General features: G+C 32.3%; 1 protein-coding gene across 14 annotated transcripts in view; it reads left to right on the plus strand.

The window, feature by feature from the left end:
• Positions 1-20,381, plus strand: part of CNOT2 (CCR4-NOT transcription complex subunit 2) — a 113,156-nt gene that overhangs the window by 89,631 nt on the left and 3,144 nt on the right. For 12 of the 14 annotated variants that reach the window (XM_082351654.1, XM_082351649.1, XM_082351653.1 and 9 more), the window contains 11 exons: positions 499-646; positions 1,396-1,578; positions 3,856-3,935; positions 6,580-6,705; positions 8,474-8,598; positions 9,624-9,744; positions 9,838-9,994; positions 12,572-12,633; positions 12,723-12,772; positions 14,622-14,722; positions 16,287-16,431. In XM_082351654.1, the coding sequence (XP_082207780.1) occupies positions 499-646; positions 1,396-1,578; positions 3,856-3,935; positions 6,580-6,705; positions 8,474-8,598; positions 9,624-9,744; positions 9,838-9,994; positions 12,572-12,633; positions 12,723-12,772; positions 14,622-14,722; positions 16,287-16,431 (1,298 nt within the window). The remainder of the gene's footprint in view (positions 1-498; positions 647-1,395; positions 1,579-3,855; positions 3,936-6,579; positions 6,706-8,473; positions 8,599-9,623; positions 9,745-9,837; positions 9,995-12,571; positions 12,634-12,722; positions 12,773-14,621; positions 14,723-16,286; positions 16,432-20,381) is intronic. The other 2 variants (XM_082351659.1, XM_082351651.1) reach the window with 2 other exon arrangements.

Raw genomic sequence — 20,381 nt, forward strand, 5'->3', positions numbered from 1 at the left:
TAAAGAGACTTTTTCTTAAATGCATTTGAAAAAGATCATATAAAAATTAAAGCTACTTCAGCAAAGTGGGGATTAAATGTCTGCGTACCTCAGTTATGATTTAAAACATAAAAACACACAAGATTGCAAATTTCTTAAAGGCATATTTGTATAAAATGTTTTTATTTTGAAACATAAGTCATCTAGTTTGTTATAGTCATTGGCAGACAGTTTATTGTAAAATAGAAATATGCAAAGAAGATAGAAATATGAAAGCAAAGAAGAAATATGAAAGATAGAATAATGGAAGCAATATGAAAATTCATAATATTAAATTTCAGACATACATTTTTGTTAAAATCAGAGTCCATTTGGAGTGAAATGAATATTTCCATTTAAAATTTGCATATTATTAACGTTAGGTCATTTTTAAATGTTTTAAATTACCAACTCCAGAAGATGGATAACAATTTCATTCCTGATGGCAATGAATTTCCTTCTTCTGAATTTTTTTAATAGGTGCACTAGGCCTTCCAATGAGGGGGATGAGCAACAATACCCCTCAGTTAAATCGCAGCTTATCACAAGGCACTCAGTTACCGAGCCACGTCACGCCAACAACAGGGGTACCAACAATGTCACTTCACACGCCTCCATCTCCAAGCAGGTATTTATTGATGGACCAGAATATTTCTCAAAATGTATCTTTGTAGATTAAGCAAGCTTTTTAGTTTTTTAATAAGGTAACTAATTATTTGATTTTCTGGTTCAGTGCCTTTCACTGAGGAAAAGAAAGTTGATACCCTATGCTCATTTTATTTCATTGCAAATTGATAAGTATAGTGTAAGATGCTTTTATCTTGCAGCTAGCATACTGGTTATCAGCTGGGGTGGGTATCAAGGATTAATCACCACCTGGGGGGCTTTTTTTCAAAAGCAAGCACTCTTCCTCAAAGGAGTATGTGCAATTTCAGATCACTCCTCAGATAATTCTGTTTATTGCTCCCTCACCACACATCCATTACTCTAGTGAGAATAAAATAAAACAGATTACAAAAATGGTGCATATTAGTATGAAGAAGATAGAATGACATACATTTGGAATGAAATTATTCTAAATATATATGTGAAATACATTTGTATTTTATGTCATAGTCACACCAGTAGTTCTCTCATCTTCGATATCACCATATATTCTTCTGTGATTTGCCCTTTCTTGTTGGTTTGTTTACTTTGGCTTTTCAAAGAGCTTTTTTTCTTTTCAAATGTCCAGACAAAAGAGTTAAATGAATAAAAATTAGCAATGCAATTTGAAAGTATATTTGAGATTCTAGGGTTAGGCCAATTGATTATTTACAGAGAATTTTAATGAGTGATTGTAGAGAGCTTATTTAGTATAATGGACTTCTTTTTCAGGGGTATTTTGCCTATGAATCCTAGGAATATGATGAACCACTCCCAGGTTGGTCAGGGCATTGGAATTCCTAGCAGGACAAATAGCATGAGCAGTTCAGGGTTAGGTAGCCCCAACAGAAGCTCGCCAAGCATAATATGTATGCCAAAGCAGCAGCCTTCTCGACAGCCTTTTACTGTGAACAGGTAAGATGTTTATTGATACTGTGTATAATTGTTCTTTCTGGGTATTTTCAAATTTGCCTTTTCATATTCAACGTTCTGTTCTTGAGTCTTGGCTTCTGTTTCTTAAGTGTGTTTCATCATATATTTTGACCAAAGCTTCTCTTTCTGTTACACATCACAACTTTAACCTCCCAAACTAAAGACATGTTCTTTTGAAAATCAGTTTGCTTTTTTGTTACTGTTGTTAGAAAAGGATTGTTCTTAGGTTGCCAACCGGCAGATTTTTTGTTGATATGTCCTTCCTCTATTAAATGAGGCTGGTCACCTGTGTGGTAAGAGCTTTATACCTATGAATAGGACTGGAGACATGTTTGACTATTACTGCCTTCATTTATGCTTTGGTTAAGTTCCTTTTCAACTGAATTTCAGTTTTGTTCTTTGGAGACTTAATGACAAAGACTTTTTGAAGACTACATCTGTAGTATTTGAAAATAGTGTCATGTCCTGGGATTTAAAACAAAAAGATGAATTTGTGCTTTTCACTCCTTTTTGCACTGGTCATTGCATATACTGCTATGCAAATAATAGTTAACAATATGAAAAACAGTTACCCATTTTGTTAGGATTTTAAAGCTATTCAGGTAATTTATATGAGAGTTATGTCTGCAATAGGGCTTTCTTTACTGTAAAAAAAAAAAAAGCATTTTAGTTTGATTGTTCGTTTTTTTTAATGGGGAATATGGGGGGAAAGGATGTTGCTATCATCAAAGCCATTTAATTCACTTTCTTTTATCTAGGACTCGTAAATTCTGAATTAAAATAGGTTATTAGCACATTTCCTTTTTAATCTTCATCCCATAACCTCCAATTCTTACTTTTATTTAGACTTTTGAGTACTTCTTTTATAATTTGACTGCTCTTTTAATTTTTACAGAAGTTATTTTTGTAAAGGGTTATCAAAATTCTCATCTCCTTGACAGTTTCCTGATGATATAATACTTCTTGGGCTTTAACACATCTTTCTGCATTCTTGTAGTATCGTTCATTGAATGTATATTTAAATTTTTGCCTTTCCATATTTTTTCACATTCTAGTTTTTAAAAAATACTTTGCTTATAAATTGTCAATGAAGTATGGGTCTGTAAAGCCCTGCTTATTACTATTGATAAGCTGTATGTATTATGGAATGTTTTCATCTCTTACTACTTATTCAGTGTTTGAGGGTACCTATATCATCAGCAGTTCTAACATGCTATTAAACAGAACTTTCTATTGACTTTTCTCCTCTTCTCTAGAGTGTTTCACCAGCTGCATTATTTTATGAAAATATTGTTTGGCCATAGTTAGTTTTACAAATCTAGGCAAAAAATTTAAAACCCTGTCATCTTCAAACAGTTTAACCTTACTCATAACACTAATACACTGTCTTTTATCAGATTATTTGATGTTAAAGATGCATACTTTCATTTTAGAATTTGTGTTAACGATTCTTTTTGACATGCTTAATTACTCTGGCCTTGCTTTAAATTCAGCCTTATTTTTTGTTTGTTTGTTTTCCCATGTTTAGGCTTGTGCAAAAAAGGGAAGCTTTGGTAACTATTTACCAAATACCTTACTTTAGAATTAAGAGCACTATGGAGAGTTTTTTTTTTTTTTAAGTAGCTAAAAGATAAACTAGATGATGTGTTTTAGAACACTGAATTCAGTTAAAGAAAAGCACCATTTAATTCACGTCAACTGAACATTTACTGAGAGTGCCTTTTGTAGCCTCCTGAATGCTAAGGGCAGGAGATGCAAAGAAGTATATGACATGAACCCTGTCCATGAGGAGTTTATGTTCTAGTTGGGAAAGACAGACTGTATGAAAGAAGATCTTTTATGAAAAGTAATAATAGCACATTTTACCAGTAGTGGAAGAAAAACAAGTATTCAGGAACAGTAGTCTTAAACTAAATTGCATATTTTTGAGGTTAATTACTTCTTCCATTATATCCAGTAAGTTGGCTCTCCAAGTATACAAAACTATACCCTTAATCTCTATTTTCCTCAAGGCTTATATAAATTCTTTGCTTTTTGTTTTTTAATTCATCTGTTTAAGATGTTTTGGTTCTCAGTTGTTCATGGAAGGACTTTAGGGAAGCTTTAAATAACAATAAAGATTCAACTCAAGAAAAAATTAGTATTTGTTTTTAAACATGTTGTTTTATATGAGGAGATCAAAAGTAAACACTTTTGTTTTTCTTCAACTGAAAGTTAGTGTTCTTACTGTATATCTAAAATTATTTTCTATGTACCCAGTATGTCTGGATTTGGAATGAACAGGAATCAGGCATTTGGAATGAATAACTCCTTATCAAGTAACATTTTTAATGGAACAGGTAAGCTTATTCTGGAGCTAGTACCCTATAAAAATATGATAGATCTTGAAATATAAAGCAATTCAACATACTAGTCAAAATATTAAAGGAATTTTTGTGTTAAGATGATAGAACTTAATTTAGGGAGAATTTGACAGGCAATAGGATTTAATTCAGTGAACAGTTGAAAGATAGTTAAATATATTTTTTTCACTTGACATGTTAATAGTATAGTGTTGTAACATCAGATTTGTTTCCTTAACACCTGGAGAAAGCATAAACATTTACTTAGTCTGTACTTGTGCCTCAGAATCTTTTTTGCTTCAAGAGCTTTTCCTATCTCAGTCCTGTTACTACAGTCTAAACTAGGTTGAGTGGTATGGCATTCTGGCTATAGAGACCCAGATTGAAGAAACCTTTAAAATTATATGGAGCGCTTACAATTTTTTCTTAATAGTTTTAATAATACTAATTTTGGCATTTAACTCTTACAAATTTTTAATCCAGTTTTATGTGTAAAATTCAGAATTTAATTACATGGAAAACCAATTCTGATTTTGACAGTAAAGAATTCTTGCAGTCTGTTGGTTTATTTCTTTTATCAGCTGCTTCAGACAGAAGAGGAGGCTTTGTTGCTATTCTGCTTCAGGTTTCACCTTCTTCCACCCTTGCCTCCAAACCCTTTCCTGAGAAAGGAAATAAAGAATGTTGTTATGGTCATAGGAGCAAAAATGAATATGATTGTTGAGAGAGAAATACACGTGAAGGAAGTGGAAGGTGAAAGAATGATCAATGAAATGGGGCGTATGTGAAAGCACAAGAAGATTTAGTAATTGAAATGGAATTTCTGGCTATCGGCTTTTAATTTTTCAGTGTTATTGTATGTTTAGTAGCATAGATTGACCAAGTGAGACTTCAAAATGTCAAATTTTAGCATTTAAAGTTTTGCATTCTAATAGGAAATAGCCTATTTCATTGTTCCTCAAATGCAGATTTTTTTCATATTTTAATATCTCTGAAATTAGGCTGCATATCATAGTTTAATTAGCGAGGGTTTTTTCCCTAAATGAACCATAAAGTAACAGTGTGTCTCACAGTGCCATCTTACATTCTGAATTATGGTTTATACACTTCTGTAAATTTTAGAATTACTTTTAAAAGTCATTTTTAACTAAGTATATTTTACACTAGGAAAATTGTTTCCAAGTCTTACCCTAAAAATAAAAATTTGTGAGTTAATATTTTTAGGTTAAAATTATTCTCAAATAGCATATGGCAGTTTTAAACTCCATCTTAGAGGACCTGAAGAAGTGTATTAAAAGTTAATACTTATTGAAAGTTTTTAGTTAATTTGTAATCAAGTAATTCAAAAGAGATTGCTTTTTAAATTAAAGCACTATATAAATTGTTAATGTCTATTGTTGCCCTTTTATACAGTAGTATCTTTTTAAAATTCAGAATTGATGAACTGCAATTTCTTTAAAAACAATGGGTATGAATGATTTTATCTTTTACCCTTCATAAATTTAAACTGTCACCTGACTTGGAATGTAACCATTTTCTATCAACAGAGTAATCTTGAGTTAATAGTTTCTTTCTGAGATTCTTCTAATTACGAAATTTAGAGAAAAATTAAAATTAACTGGAAAAGGGGGCAAAATAAATTGAACATGGTTATAATACACTAGATGAAACAGATTAAAGAAAAATAGTCAGGGTAAAGCTAAGCTAGAAAATAAATTCTTCAAAAATTAAGACTATACGATTGTAAGAATAATAGAATATTAAATGTTGAGAAGAGATCAAGGTGACGATTAAAATAGGCAAAGTAGAAATGTTGGGTTAAATTTATTTTTTAAAAGGAAAGAAACTGATTTTTTAAATTCAAAATGAACAAAAATAAATTTTATTCATTCCTTGTATATTTATTGAGCGCCTACTGTGTAATAGGTAATATAAACTTCTGGGCTTTGTATCATATTCTCATACAATTCACGCACTAGACATGGGAACCCTACATTTACCTACATTCTCCACCCTACTTTATACCCTCAGCTGCAAAACACACGTGCACGCACGCACGCGCGCTTGCGCACGCACACACTTTCACACACTCACATGCATACACATTTGTGTATGGGACTAATAGGCCACAGGAAAAAAGAAGTCCTTAGGGCTTCTGCTTCCATTGCTTATGCCTCAAATATGATTCAGGCTGTTTGCAGGAGGCAGTGTCATTGTCACACCTGTGTTATAAATGAAGCGCCAAGCATTCCAGATACAACCTCTGCTTTAGGATATAATGAAAGAGTAGTTTTATCGCAACAGTTTCCCCTCTTGCTAACTAACATCCTATAACTTGAGTACCATCTTTCACAGGGGAAATAATGTATCACCTTACTCCTTATTCTCTATGTTAAGTCTCTAGGATTTGGGATTTTTATTATGCTAGTAAGTACATATTGCTTTGCTGAATTGTTCATAAAATTCTTTCACATGAAGTCAATCCACAAATATTTATTGTACATTTACATATACCAAGTACAGTGCTGTACATTGTTTAGGAAGAAGGCACTGTTATTTCAAACTTTATTATAGTTGGTCTTTAATAACCTCTTTAAAATGTTTGTAGAATCAGTAACTAGTGTTTTTTCTTATTATTTAGATGGAAGTGAAAATGTGACAGGATTGGACCTTTCAGATTTTCCAGCATTAGCAGACCGAAATAGAAGGGAAGGAAGTGGTAACCCAACTCCATTAATAAACCCCTTGGCTGGAAGAGCTCCTTATGGTAATTAATTAAGCTTTTTAATTATGGCCAGTGAAAACTTTCTATTGCACGCACATACACATATATATATGTACGTATATGCATGTGTGTGTACACACATGTGTTTATGTGTTTTCTAATCAGAGTAGTGTAATTTTGTCAGAGTTGATAAATGCAGAGTGCTTTTTTCTCCCAGAATACCATGATAGCAAAGTTAAATGGGAAAACTTAATTTGTATAGAAATCCCAAAAGGAAGTCTTCATTGGTATTCAGAAGTTATTTTCTTCAGGCATTTCTGCCTTAATTCACCTTAATAATGATTCTGTGGTCTGCCTCTTCTCAATTCATCACACATTTTTTAAAAGAATACATTCCCACATTCCTAGTGATTAATAATGACTAACCATACATTAACAATTTTTTCTAAGCCAGTTTCTCAACCTCCACACTACTGACATTTGAGTAGGTAGTTTCTTGTAAATGAGGGGCTGTCCTGTGCATTGTAGAATATTTAGCAACATCCCTGGCCTCTGCCTACTCACTGCCAGTAGCACCCCCCACCCACCCCCACATTGTGACAACCACAGATCTCTCCAGATTTTGACAGATGTCTCATGGGGAAAACAATTACCTCCTGTTGAGAACTGCCTGTGGGTCATGTATAGTTTATGTAGACTCTTGGTCACCATTAATACCCTTTTTCACTGTCTTTAATAAATAAGAGATTTGGCTAATAGATGCTAAATGAACTAGACATGAAAATTATGTAACAGGAATGTAACCATATTCTTTTTATCCTTTGCACATACTTGTTTCCTTTTGGTAGAATCTGATACAGACCAGTAGCAGAAACAATGAACTTAGAGGGATCATTTCATCACTTTTCTAAGATAACTATTTTTCCCATTTTCAACCAAGAGGGATTTCTGTGGCTTTCAAAATATGAATACAGATAACAACATGTGAAGAAGGGAAAAATTTATTATTATACACATTAAGAGTTTCCTAATTAGCCTTCCCCCCCAGAAAAAAACAAAAATGATCTGCCCTGGAAGTTGAGTACCTAGCTACTTGATTCTCAGTTCAGACTCTAATGTTTTTAACCTTTCCTCATAGGTCCATTTTTTCATCCCCTTAATCATTCCTGTTGCTCTCCTTGGACCATCTCTAGTTTCTCCATATCGTTCTTGAATTGTGGAGCCCCAAACTGGATATTGTTCTCCAATAAGGGCCTGACTAATGCCAAGTATAGTGGGAAGATTACTTCCCAGTTCTTGCATGTTTTACATCTATTACATGGAGTCCAAGAAAATCTGAAATAATGTGGAGTTGTTTTATAATTGATTGCAATTTTCTCACCCTGTAAGTCACTTTCAAGTAGAATACTGACATGTTCTTTAAAATTTATTTTGTTCATTTGTATTTGACAATTAACTGGTATTTATAATAACTAGTCAAATATTTAAAGCAAGTTTTTAAACCAAAAATTTCAATAATTATTACCAATATCAAATTATGTTTTTTCAGCATCTATATATGACATTAGATTAGAATTATAGGATTGCCACTTATTTCCCTTGTATTGTTTTGTATATTTAGTTATTAATCAGTATATAAGAATTTAGTTATTCATTGTTACCCAGAACACCAATTTTTTGAAGTGTGCTTTCATAGCGTAACTTAAAAATCCTTTTGTTATATTATTGTGAGAAAAGTTAACTTTTTATAATTTGTAGCAAAATATTATAAATATCAATTGCAATTCTCTGGATTATTTTCATTACATAGTTGGGATGGTAACAAAACCAGCAAATGAGCAATCCCAGGACTTCTCAATACACAACGAAGATTTTCCAGCGTTACCTGGTTCCAGTTATAAAGATCCAACATCAAGTAATGATGACAGTAAATCTGTAAGTAACTGAGAATTATGTATGTGAATTATATAGTTTTTTCCCTTCAGATTTCTGTTTTATTAACAGTTTTGTACACTATATTAAGAACTTATTAAATACTATTATGAAATTGTTTATCTTGAATATCTGTAATAATCTAACTTCTGAAGAATGTGGAAAACCTTTATAACTTAGAAGATAGCCTATTTTTTTCCCTATTTCATATAGGTTTGCAAATTTCTGTTGAACTTCTCAGAGTTAATTTAGACTTTTATTGTAGTCCCTGTCAGCTGGATCCCATGAAGTTTGATATTATAGCCTTCTAAGGAGCTGTGTTTTTCTTGAGTAAGTTTTCTCCTTGAAGAATCTTTATACACATTTTTATTCCTGTGTTGATTCAGCCAACCCAGCTTCCTCTTTCTGACTTAACGAGTGTGTTTATTTCTTCCACATTTCACTGAAAATAGCTTTTTGTGTGTGTGATGGGAGTTGTATATTGTTAAAATAATTGATAAAAGAAGATTATTGGGTAAGAATTAAAATAAATATGAATTTTAAAAGTTCATAATTAAAATTAAAAAAATAAAAATAATAAGTTCATATTTTCTAACTTATCTTGGAGGCTTTTATGGTGATATTTTAGGTAATGTACTATATTTAGTTTGTCTTCTAAATATACTTCTAAAATATACTTCTAAAAATACTAATAAAGTATTGAGGAGTGTAACTTCAAGTGTATCCCAAAACAAAAAGTTCTGAGATAGAGAGGTTTTTTTGTCTGTGACTGAAGATCTGAGATAAATAAGAATATTTTCCATATATTTCTTGTCCTTTAAGTACTCAAATATGTACAATACAGGATTTATTTGTATACCATGGCACAGTTGTGGAAACAAAAAATTTCATGTAGAACTTGAAAAACAGGTAATAATTTACTACCAACTTAAATATAATAAAAAATGAATAGAAAAGTACTAGCATATGAACTTGAAATTTTTATACATAACAAATTTTAATGTCACATTTAATTTTTTTCATGTTAGAATTTGAATACATCTGGCAAGACAACTTCAAGTACAGATGGACCCAAATTCCCTGGAGATAAAAGTTCAACAACACAAAATAATAACCAGCAGAAAAAAGGGATCCAGGTGTTACCTGATGGTGGGACTCTATAAAATATATCAAAGATATTATAGAATTCACTTTTTTTACTTTTTCCTCAGAGATAAAAATGACTATGTTTTTCTTATCCAGGTCGGGTTACTAACATTCCCCAAGGGATGGTGACAGACCAGTTTGGAATGATTGGCCTGTTAACATTTATCAGGGCAGCAGAGACAGACCCAGGAATGGTACATCTTGCATTAGGAAGTGACTTAACAACATTAGGCCTCAATCTGAACTCTCCTGAGTAAGTTTCTTTCTTTTCTCCCTACATTTGTGTATAATACCTCCCTGCAGTTTTTAATTTCATGTCTGCAAATTATATCATCTGCTGCCACTCATTGTTGCTGGTATTTGCTGACTCTTTGGGTCATTCCCTCTTATATTAGTTCCTGGATCACTCTCACTTTATAGTAATATTCCTCTTATAATTTAGCAGTTTCGAAATACACATATATGGTCTTTCCTAAATCCTGAAATCCCAGCTTCTTGAATTTCTCTCCTCCAAAAATCTTACCCTTCATCATACCTCAGCTGCTCACTTCTTTAGTCATCCCTTTGACTTCGTCATTTTTGGTAACCTCAGTTTCTCTGTAAGATTGTGCTGCCATGCCACTTCCTGTTTTCCATTTCTCTCCCTCTACTGTGGGCTCCTGTAATCATTAGATTCCATTGGGATCTTCATCCCACTGATTCTTGTACCTTTTTACTGTTCCTCAACATCCCTGTCTCTCTTCCCGTTAGATGAATTCACTTCCTTCTTCTCCAGTTAAATTCTATGGTCAGTCATGATGGCTTGTTTACATATACCCCTGACTGCTTTGCCCCTCTCTTGCTTTGTCATACTTGCATGGCAAAAACTACAGCCCTGGTTATATCTGCCTATTCCATTCTTGACCTGTGCTACTAAGTCTGGCTAGAGAAAAATACACAACTTCACTGCCTGGTCTCACTTCAGATTCATGGCCAGGAACCTCAAGAATGAGCCCTTAATTCTGCCAGCCATAATCAAGCTGGCATGCCTACTCCATTCATTCTTTTGTTCTCTTGTGCAACTGTTTTACACTTGCCTCTTCAAACCCCTAATACCTTTTCCCCTGTGCTTAGTGTCAGATGGTGACCTTGCTTTTTATTTCTACTTTACTAAGAACGAAGGAAGCAATCAGAAGAGTGTCAGCGTAGTCCTGCCACGAAATCAGTCACCTACAACCATCTGCATCTACCTTACTCTTGTCTTCCACCCTCTTGCCATAGTTGATCCATGCTTTCTACCTAAAACCATTGAAAACTCAAAGATATGGATCTAACAATTTTTTGCACTTTGTTGCATCATTTCCATCAGCATACAAATACACGGTTACTTCTTCCATGTTAACAGATACCTTCTCTTGATCCAGCTTATTCTGTAAGTTATTGCCCCCCCCCCCATTTCTTTATTCTCCTTTGGAGCAAAACTCCTCAGGAGAGCCATCTTTGTATCTCCTATTTGTCCTATTCTCTGTTAAACCCATTTCATTTAGGATTTTGCTCTCACAATTTTACTAAAACTGCTTTTGTGTCATTAAATTCAGCAGTTACTTTTGGGAACTTCTCCTTAACCAGTCAGTAACGTCTGACATAGTGGAATCATTGCTACATTATTTCTCACTTTTTTTTTTTTTTTTTTTTTGGCTGTACTTTGCAGCTTGTGGGATCTTAGGTCCCCACCAAGGATCGAACCTGAGGGCCCCGGCAGTGAGAGCACCAAGTCCTAACCACTGGACTGCCAGGGAATTCCCTGTTTCTCACTACATTTAACTGCTCCCCCCCTGGTTTGAATCACCATCTTCTCTTGCCTGGATTACTCCGTTAGCCAGTCACCAGGTGTCTCTGATTCTCCCTTTGCCCCTTATAATCTTTTGTTCATATGACAGCCAGGACAGTCCTTTTTGAATAAGTTCATTCTCTGCTCAATACACAGTAAGGTTTTGCAGTTTTATTATGATTAAAAACCCAAATTCTTGATAGGCCTCCTAATCTGTACAGACATGATCTGTGTCTCTCCTCTACCTACACCTTAACAGCTTCTCCCTCTGTTCACCGTGTTCCAGTTTCACTAGCCTTCTTGCTGTATGTCAGACATGTCAGTCATAACTCTGCATTAGTTGCTCTAGCAGTTCCCTCTGACTATAGTAGTTTTCTACCAGATAACAGATATGGTTATCTCCCTCATATCCTTCAAATCTTTGTTCAGACGTGACCTTCTAAATGTGCCCTAACCTGACTACCCTATTTAATTATGCAACTAATCTTCCCTCCCTACCCCACCACTAACATGGAATATTATCTATGTATTACGTAAATTGTTTTTGTCTGCCTCCCTCCCAATCCACCATCATCAACCAGAAAGTAAGTTTCACGTTGTCAGTGGTCTTTGTTATGTTTGCTGATGTATAAGCATGCTAGTGCCAGGCATATAATAATAGACACTCAGTAAGTGTTTGCTGAATTTGAGCTTTGGTTTTTAATAATTACTGATATTTTTTTTCTGGCCATATAAATGGGAAAGTAATTTTACTTTAATTCATTGTATTAATGAATTTAAAGCATTCTGAGTTGAAGTAATAATTCACATACAGATATGTGTGTGTATGTATGTATGTTTTTTTAACCTTGTTTCGGTTTCCTGCTGTATAAGTCATAGTAAAACCAAGAAAAGATATTAGAAATTTAAAGATGCTCATTTTACATTTGAAGTCGTTGTTTTTCCTGATTTGCTGAAATAAAATTAGAAATCTCTTTTTCTACTTTGGACTTCAGAATGTTTTTTTTCTCCCTTATTCAGAAATCTCTACCCCAAATTTGCATCACCCTGGGCATCTTCACCTTGTCGACCTCAAGACATAGGTAGGAGAATCTATTTTTGTTTAGACCTTTAAAAAATATATTTGTAACTGAGAATCAGTTAATAAGGCTTTTCTCATTTTATTATCCAGACTTCCATGTTCCATCTGAGTACTTAACGAACATTCACATTAGGGATAAGGTGAGTGTAGTTTATTATTCTACTCAGCGTGAACTTATCTATTTTCAGGTGCTGTTCTGCAGTTCAGACAGCATAATATTTTTGAAATATTTAGCAGTGGTCTCAGGGGTATGCTTTTGTATGTCCATTCAGTTATATGTAACAGTTTAATTTCTATTTTTGTTTATAATCCTGTGTTTTGGTGAGGTCTGGGTTATATTTTAAAAATATTTTAAAAACAATGTCAGGACCAGTAAAATCTTTCTTATAGTTATTAGTAACAGTACAATCATAACCACAGTTGATGGGAATAAAGTAACTTGGAAAATTTGATGAATTTCCTTCTGATATTCTCATTTTATGTTTACAGATAAAATGTTTTTAATGAAAAAATATATATTTTAAAACTGTAATCTTTGACTTTTTAATGTCATCTTTTTCTGTGTTTTAATTACCTGAATTTCTAGTTATAAAATAACTATTAACAGATTAGAACTTTAATCTTTTTTTTTTTTCCTGAGAAAGAAAACAACACTTTTGCTTTAGGGGAAAGCGTTGAGAGTTCAGTTTTGTTAGAATGGTATCTAGATTTTGGTTATGTGAAAGGATAGATACAGTTTGTTAAAAATGATATATTTGTGTTATACTTAGGTGCATAAGTATGTATAATATAAATATATATAAATGACAGCGTTCTGCGTCTGTGCCATGCAGTTGTGTAGCCAAACGGTTGTTGATGTGGTGGACAGGCAACTAAAGAGATACACGTATTTCTCGACATGTCTTGTAATACTTGAGTAGATGGAAGATAAGAAGTACGAGATAGAGAGAGCTAGTTTTTTCTGTCTGTGGACTGTATGATTTGCTGCCACCTCCACTATAGCACTCATTTTTTGCTCCAATTACCTGAGGGTTCCAGAACCCTTTCTTATGCCAGCTTAAGAAATAATAATTTAGGAGAATTTGTCACATTCAAGACTGCTGCCTGAATGGGGATAATATGAATGGACAGAAAAATAACATTCAGAGAGTGTGTAACAACAGTTAAACATTTAGATACAGGACTAGGTAAAGAGAAGAATGTTTTCATTTCAGTGAGCTTTTAATAAAGATTTGTCTTACTGTGAGAATTTGAGATTATTGAACTTGTGTTTGATAGTTTGATAGGCAGTTATGTTTCTGCTTTGTGGAGCGACATGTAAAGCAGTCATCTTTTCGTCATCCATTTAAACAAAATAAAGAACTATCCCTTTATGATTTTTGTACTTAACTGTGATTTGCTAAAGTACATAATCGATTTGTGAATCACTGTCAGATGTAGATTCAGTTACTATTTCTTTTAAGTCTTCTGTGAGGCACTCTACAGAAGGTGCATTCACAGTGTCACTTAATTTCATTTACATTTTTAGTAATCCTTATAGGTATCGTTGACTACATTTTATAACTGAAAGTTCAGAGACATTAAATAACTTGGATATGGTCATATTAGTAAGTAATGAAATTAAGACTTGAATGTAAGTCCTGCATCTCTGAGCAGCACAGTGTTCCACTATTGCCACATTGAGTATTAATAAACACCTCCAGTAAGACAGCATTAGGTCTTGCTTAGAAGTTTTTATTTAGCTTTTTTTCCCCCATTAGTACCTAAAATAAATGTATCAGAAATAATTATTAAATGACTTTAGTCATTTAAATGATGAAACTTCCCTTTAGAATTATATAACTGTACTTCTGTAATCATGTAATAACAGTTATCTGCTACAAAGAGGGGTTTCTGTTTTATCTTTCCATTTTTACTTTAGTGCAATCAATTATATGTTAGGATTTTCAAACTCATTTTACATTTCAGAATAATTTATTTCTTTTCCAGCTGGCTGCAATAAAACTTGGTCGATACGGAGAAGACCTTCTCTTCTATCTCTATTACATGAATGGAGGAGACGTATTACAACTTTTAGCTGCAGTAGAGCTGTATGTTCAAAGTATTTTTTAAAACTTTTGTATTATAGTGGATATTGTTTATTCTAAAAACATTTTTTAAAATGATGGTGGCTGTAGTTTTTGTCTTTGTTTTTAAAGTGGAACTATTTCTTCATCAAGAAATCTAAGTTTTTTATATTTAGTAAAAATTAATTTAGATTGAAACCTTATATTACCATGTCTTCATAATCACTGTATACATAAAAATAATTCCAAACTTAAATAACTGTAAATGTATAAGAAGATAGAATCAACTTGATTCATGGGTGTGGTGAATCTAATTTTTATAAATATGAAGTATAGGGTGTGTGGTTCATCTTACTCCTTGTGGAACCACATATGTTAATGACAGTGAATTTCATCATTTAAGAAATATTTATTGAGCATTATATGGGCAAGGCACTGTGCATATTTCTTGTGTATTTTGAAATATTGATAAAGTCCACATTCATTATCAGAAGCCTATTGGCCAACTTAAATAAATTAGTCTTAAGAAATTGGTCCATTGAATACATTGTTTTTCTGAGCATTTTTGTTTTTACCTGATGCTCTAAGAATAAAAATTTTGTGTCATTTTTTATATGTCCAGGTGGTAACATTTTGTTACCAGTAGACTATTCTATTAATCATGTTTACTGTAGAGTGAATTGTTACTAAAAACTTACAATGTAATGATTGGGAGACCTTTTTATAGATTTAATAAGTATTTTATAATATTCCTACTAACATTTCTATAAATGACCTTGGATCAGATACTTTAAAATGTAAAATTCACTGTGTTGATAATAAATTGTTTTTTTATTTCTCAATTGAGAATGTTTTTTTCCATGTTTTCCCTCATTTTTTGTAAGATAGCAATTGTTACCTGTTCCTTTTAATTTATTCATAAGTAAATAAATTCATCAGTCATTCATTCATTCATCACTGGCAGTTCTGTCTCATATCTTATTTATGACTAAAAATATATAAATATATAAAAAATATATGTCTAAAATAAAATATATGTCTAAAATAACCCCTCATTGTATTGATAGGAAGGTATTTGTTTGCATGGAGGTTTTTCATCATAGTTACAAATTTTATGTGAATTTATGTAGTTAATTCAAATAGACTTTGTATTTAGTTTCTTACAAAATAATCCAAATAGTTGGGGGTTTTGTTTGTTTTAATAGGTATCTTAATTTCTATTGAATGTTAAGAAGAATGAGAAAGGAGTGAGGTTTCTGGAACACAGTGTATCTTTGGTCTGCCGAAGTTTTTATCACATTGCTCATAGAGCTTTTAAGATCTTGTTTCGCTTGCATAAAAAATTTCTTCAGTTAAATAAAGATGTGTGTGTTAATTAAAGAGTATGGTTTTTGGGCAAATTAAGAAAGTCTTTTCCTATATTTATTTTACTAGGTTGTATTTAATAACAAAAATCAGGGAAAAGAAGCATCAATATTTATGTATTTTATGTGTGACTATTTTCTGAAAAATGTTTTACAAAATGTAGAAAATGTTTGATGTGAGCCACAGGAAAAAATTAATTGTCTTTTTCTCTTAAAAATTGAAGTTTTAACCGTGATTGGAGATACCACAAAGAAGAACGAGTATGGATTACCAGGGCACCAGGCATGGAGCCAACAATGAAAACCAATACATATGAGAGGGGAACATATTACTTCTTTGACTGTCTTAACTGGAGGAAAGTAGCTAAGGTATATTTTTTTCCATGTGCAAATGTGTAACTAAAAATCTAGATTTTAAAAAGAAGTGTCCTCTTTTATCTGTTTATATGTACCAGTACATCCATTCCAATAATGTGCCAGATATTTGCTGAGTCTTTTAAAAGGTCTCCACCTCCTTGGCTTGATTTAAACTCTAGGAGAGTATCTGGAAACAGTTCATTTTACCTGTAGTTTAGGAAAATGATTGAATTTGGTAAGAAATTTTGTAATTTTTCACAAGCCTTGGTAACATTTGAAATATTTTTGTGTCTACTCAGTTGTAAAATAAAGATACCCTCTTGCAATCCCGGTCATGTATTCTTATATTATTATTACTTTAAGCAAATATGAGATTTTTCCTAAAACCAGTATAAATATATTTTTATATATATTTTTATATAATATATATATTTTTTCATATAAAACCAGTATATAGGCTTTTTAAACACTTGCACTCTTTGCAGGAAATGTGCTTGAGTTTTTATTTGCAAGTGATATAAAGAAAGAAAATCACAAGCATTAATCATGATTGTTCCTTTGACTAGTATGCTGAATATTTGGGGAAAGAGGCCAGTGGAAAAAGTTGTTTTTGGTTTGCAACTTTTCCTCACAAAAACACCTTTCTAACTGTCCCATGTGAACAGTTTGCATCAGTGTCATAGCATATTACACATTTGTGTTTAGTTCCTTATGTATGTACTTAGTCCACCTAGAAGAAAATATAACTCACATTATCTGATTTCATAACTCCAGGATTTCTCTGAATGCCTTTTCCATTGATGAGGCTTAGGATTAAAAACTAAAGAGTTAGTTTTGTTGGTTTTATTAAATTTAAACAGAAAAAAAATATTTCTTGACAGTTCATTGGGTAATTTTTTAGTTGTTGGCTTGGGGTTTTGGGGTTTTTTTTTTTAATCAGTTTTACTAAACTGATAAAAGAGTAAAACATTTTAAAAAGATAGTGTAAAATGCTTACCAGATAATTATTACAAAATTTTACATCACAAGAAGACTTCATATAAAACATGAAAAAGAAATAGAAAGGCTGAGCCCAACCAAAACGCCCAAAAGAAGACACATACAAAAGGTTAAATCTTTTTTTATTATTACTTTTGCGTGTTTCTCTAATGGTAAATATCATTGCTTCTCAGACCAAGTCTGTATACCACCCTACACTGTATTTGAGTTATTTTAACAATTCTAATTAATATGCATGTCTTGACTTTAAAAGGTAGACCCATGAAATAAGTAATAAATAATTAATTACAAATAGTATACAGTACATTGTGTATGTTACCTGTTCTTTAAGAAATGTAGTGAAGTAGAAAACCTTAGTTTTTTTGTATCAGGATTTGAAATTAACTCCTGTTTCTGCTATTCATACTTGGACCTTGTATAAGTTTCCTTTCCATGTCTGCTTCCTTATCTTTTAAATCAAAATGATTTTTGCCTCCTGATTTATCATGTAGATTAATTGATATTACACAGGCACACATATACACTGAGTACAGTGCTTGGCGTATATTGGGTATTTGATACAGGAGAGTAGTTGTGGTAGTTTGTTGCTGTTGTTTTTATCATCATTATTATTACAGCTTGTTAACTGTTCTTCCACGATGGAAAAATTCTGGTTGTTGTTAGGTTAGGTCAGTGGTTCTCAACCTTTAGCTTGCATCAGAATTACCTGGAGGCCATGTTAAAACACAAATTGCTGGGTCATACCTCCATTGTTTCTGGTTCAGCAAGTCTGTGGATGGGACCTGAGGATTTGCATTGCTAGCAACTTCCCAGGTGATGCCAGTGATCATGCTGGTCTTTGGCTTCATAGTTTGAGAACCTGGTTCTTCAGGAGAGAAAGAGTATCTTTGGAAGGGAAAAATTCTAATAGTAAATGACTGAAGTTTTCTCTATTCAGTTGAAGCTTTTTGCTCAATATCATCATAAATTATTCCAAACATACGTACAAAAAGAAATAGGTATTTGCAATAATAGATGGGTAATTTTAGTTGAATTTTAGTTTGGTATCTGTGAAGAAATCAACTTAAGTGAAAAAATCAGTTTCCCAGAACTAAGTTCTCACCATAAAATTAAATACTCAGAAACAACTTGAACATTAATAAGGCCCCTAATTTCCCACAAAAACAATTCCTCAGTCAGGTAAATGTCATGTTAAAGAAAATTATTTATATGTGTGTGTGTGTGTGTGTGTGCGCGCGTGCATAAAGTAATAATTTTACCTAATTTTATCTGATCTCTCCTATGTACAGTTGAGCTTTTGTCTTAACTTTTACCTTTAAAATTTTTAGCTGTGAAGTTGGAAAATAAAATTTGAGAAATATTATTATTAAACTATTTTTGAAAAATCTTAAGGTAATTTACTGGCCACTTGTGCTGATACTCTTCAACAAAATTATTTTCATAGTGATGAAAGCAAACATTTCATAGTGATGAAAGCAAGCAGAAATATTGGTTTCTATCAAGTATTAATATGCAGCTCACTTCTTTTGATTATATTTAAAGAATTCATGGACTTAAAACTTTTAAGTTGTGTTATATTCACAGAATAAACTTTTCACAAAGGCTTCTGAGTTTTTGTTTGTTTGTTTTGTTTTTTAAGGATGTTTTCAGTGTTTTTCCAGAAATTGGATTAGGAATTAAGAAATTTAGTTCCATAGTATATTTATTAACAGACTTCATCAAACTACAGAAAATCCATTGACGTGCCATGTCCCAAGTCAAAGTCCCCATCTGTAAAGTGGTTGTGGTTTATAATTCACAGGTAAAGAACATGCATTTAATAGCTTCAACTCATAAGAAGCCTTCAGTATGAATTAGTATTATAAGTAATAGCTTGATGTTATCATGGTATCATTGAAAAGTATTGACCTGATCTAGACCATAATCAGGTCTTTAATCTCACTTGTATGAGGTTCTTTCTTTCACTTTTGCAAATAACTTAATATTTTCAGAGAATTGAAGAACTGTAATTTTAAGTAAGGGATTAGATCATTTAAATCAGAAGTATTCCTTATCCCCTAAAAATTCTGTGAGTTATAGGATTCAGCCCATTATTTATATAAAGAATTTCCTGTATGTCAATAATGTATGTACATAAAAATTTTGACACTGTATTTGCTTATTCTCTTTTAGATAATCTTGATTTGTCAGCAGACTATGTGGTCTATCCTATATGTAATTCAGCTAGAATAATTCAGTATCCCATTAATTTAAAAATTTGTTATAATATATATAGTCTCAATGAGTAAGATTTTTAAAATAATTTTATCCACAGAGAATTTTTAGGTGATAGAAGTTCCCCCGCTATTATCAATAGCTTTCTCAAACTAAAGACTTAAAAGTTTCAGAACTCTTTCAGTCTGACTTCACCTTGTGGGTCCAACACTGAATAGGATTTTTAATGCTTAGGATTCTTTATCATATCATAACCTGCTATAAATGTGATTTTTTATACCTAAAACTCTTTCTAGGCTTTAAACCATTAAACTGTAATCTAAAAATCTTTTCTCCATTAAAGCAAATATATACATAGAACTTCTAATACCTGATCTTTGAATATTTAAAAAATTTGTGTTCTGTTCCTAAAACAAATGAAGAAAACTTGTGTTCATTGATCCATCAGCCATTAATTACACACGCCCTGGGAGCCTGGCAGCTCAGTAGTATTCTCAGTAGTAGGTAGTGATAAACAAAACAGACACACTTCTTGCCCCTACAGATTATACAAAGGTGTGTGTGTGTGTGTGGTGGTATGTGTTGTGTGTGTACATATAACATAAACATGTAAAAAAGATACCATCAGTAATCAGAGTTAGGGAGCAAATGGATTGTAAGCTTTATGTCTTTTAAGAAGAATGAAAATACATAGAAGAGAAAAAAATGATTTAAAAAAATGGGAGACAAAATTTGATTCTGAATCTGAT

The sequence above is a fragment of the Balaenoptera borealis genome (genome assembly GCF_965194805.1).
Source record: "Balaenoptera borealis genome assembly, chromosome: 13".
In the NCBI taxonomy this organism is placed as follows: domain Eukaryota; kingdom Metazoa; phylum Chordata; class Mammalia; order Artiodactyla; family Balaenopteridae; genus Balaenoptera; species Balaenoptera borealis.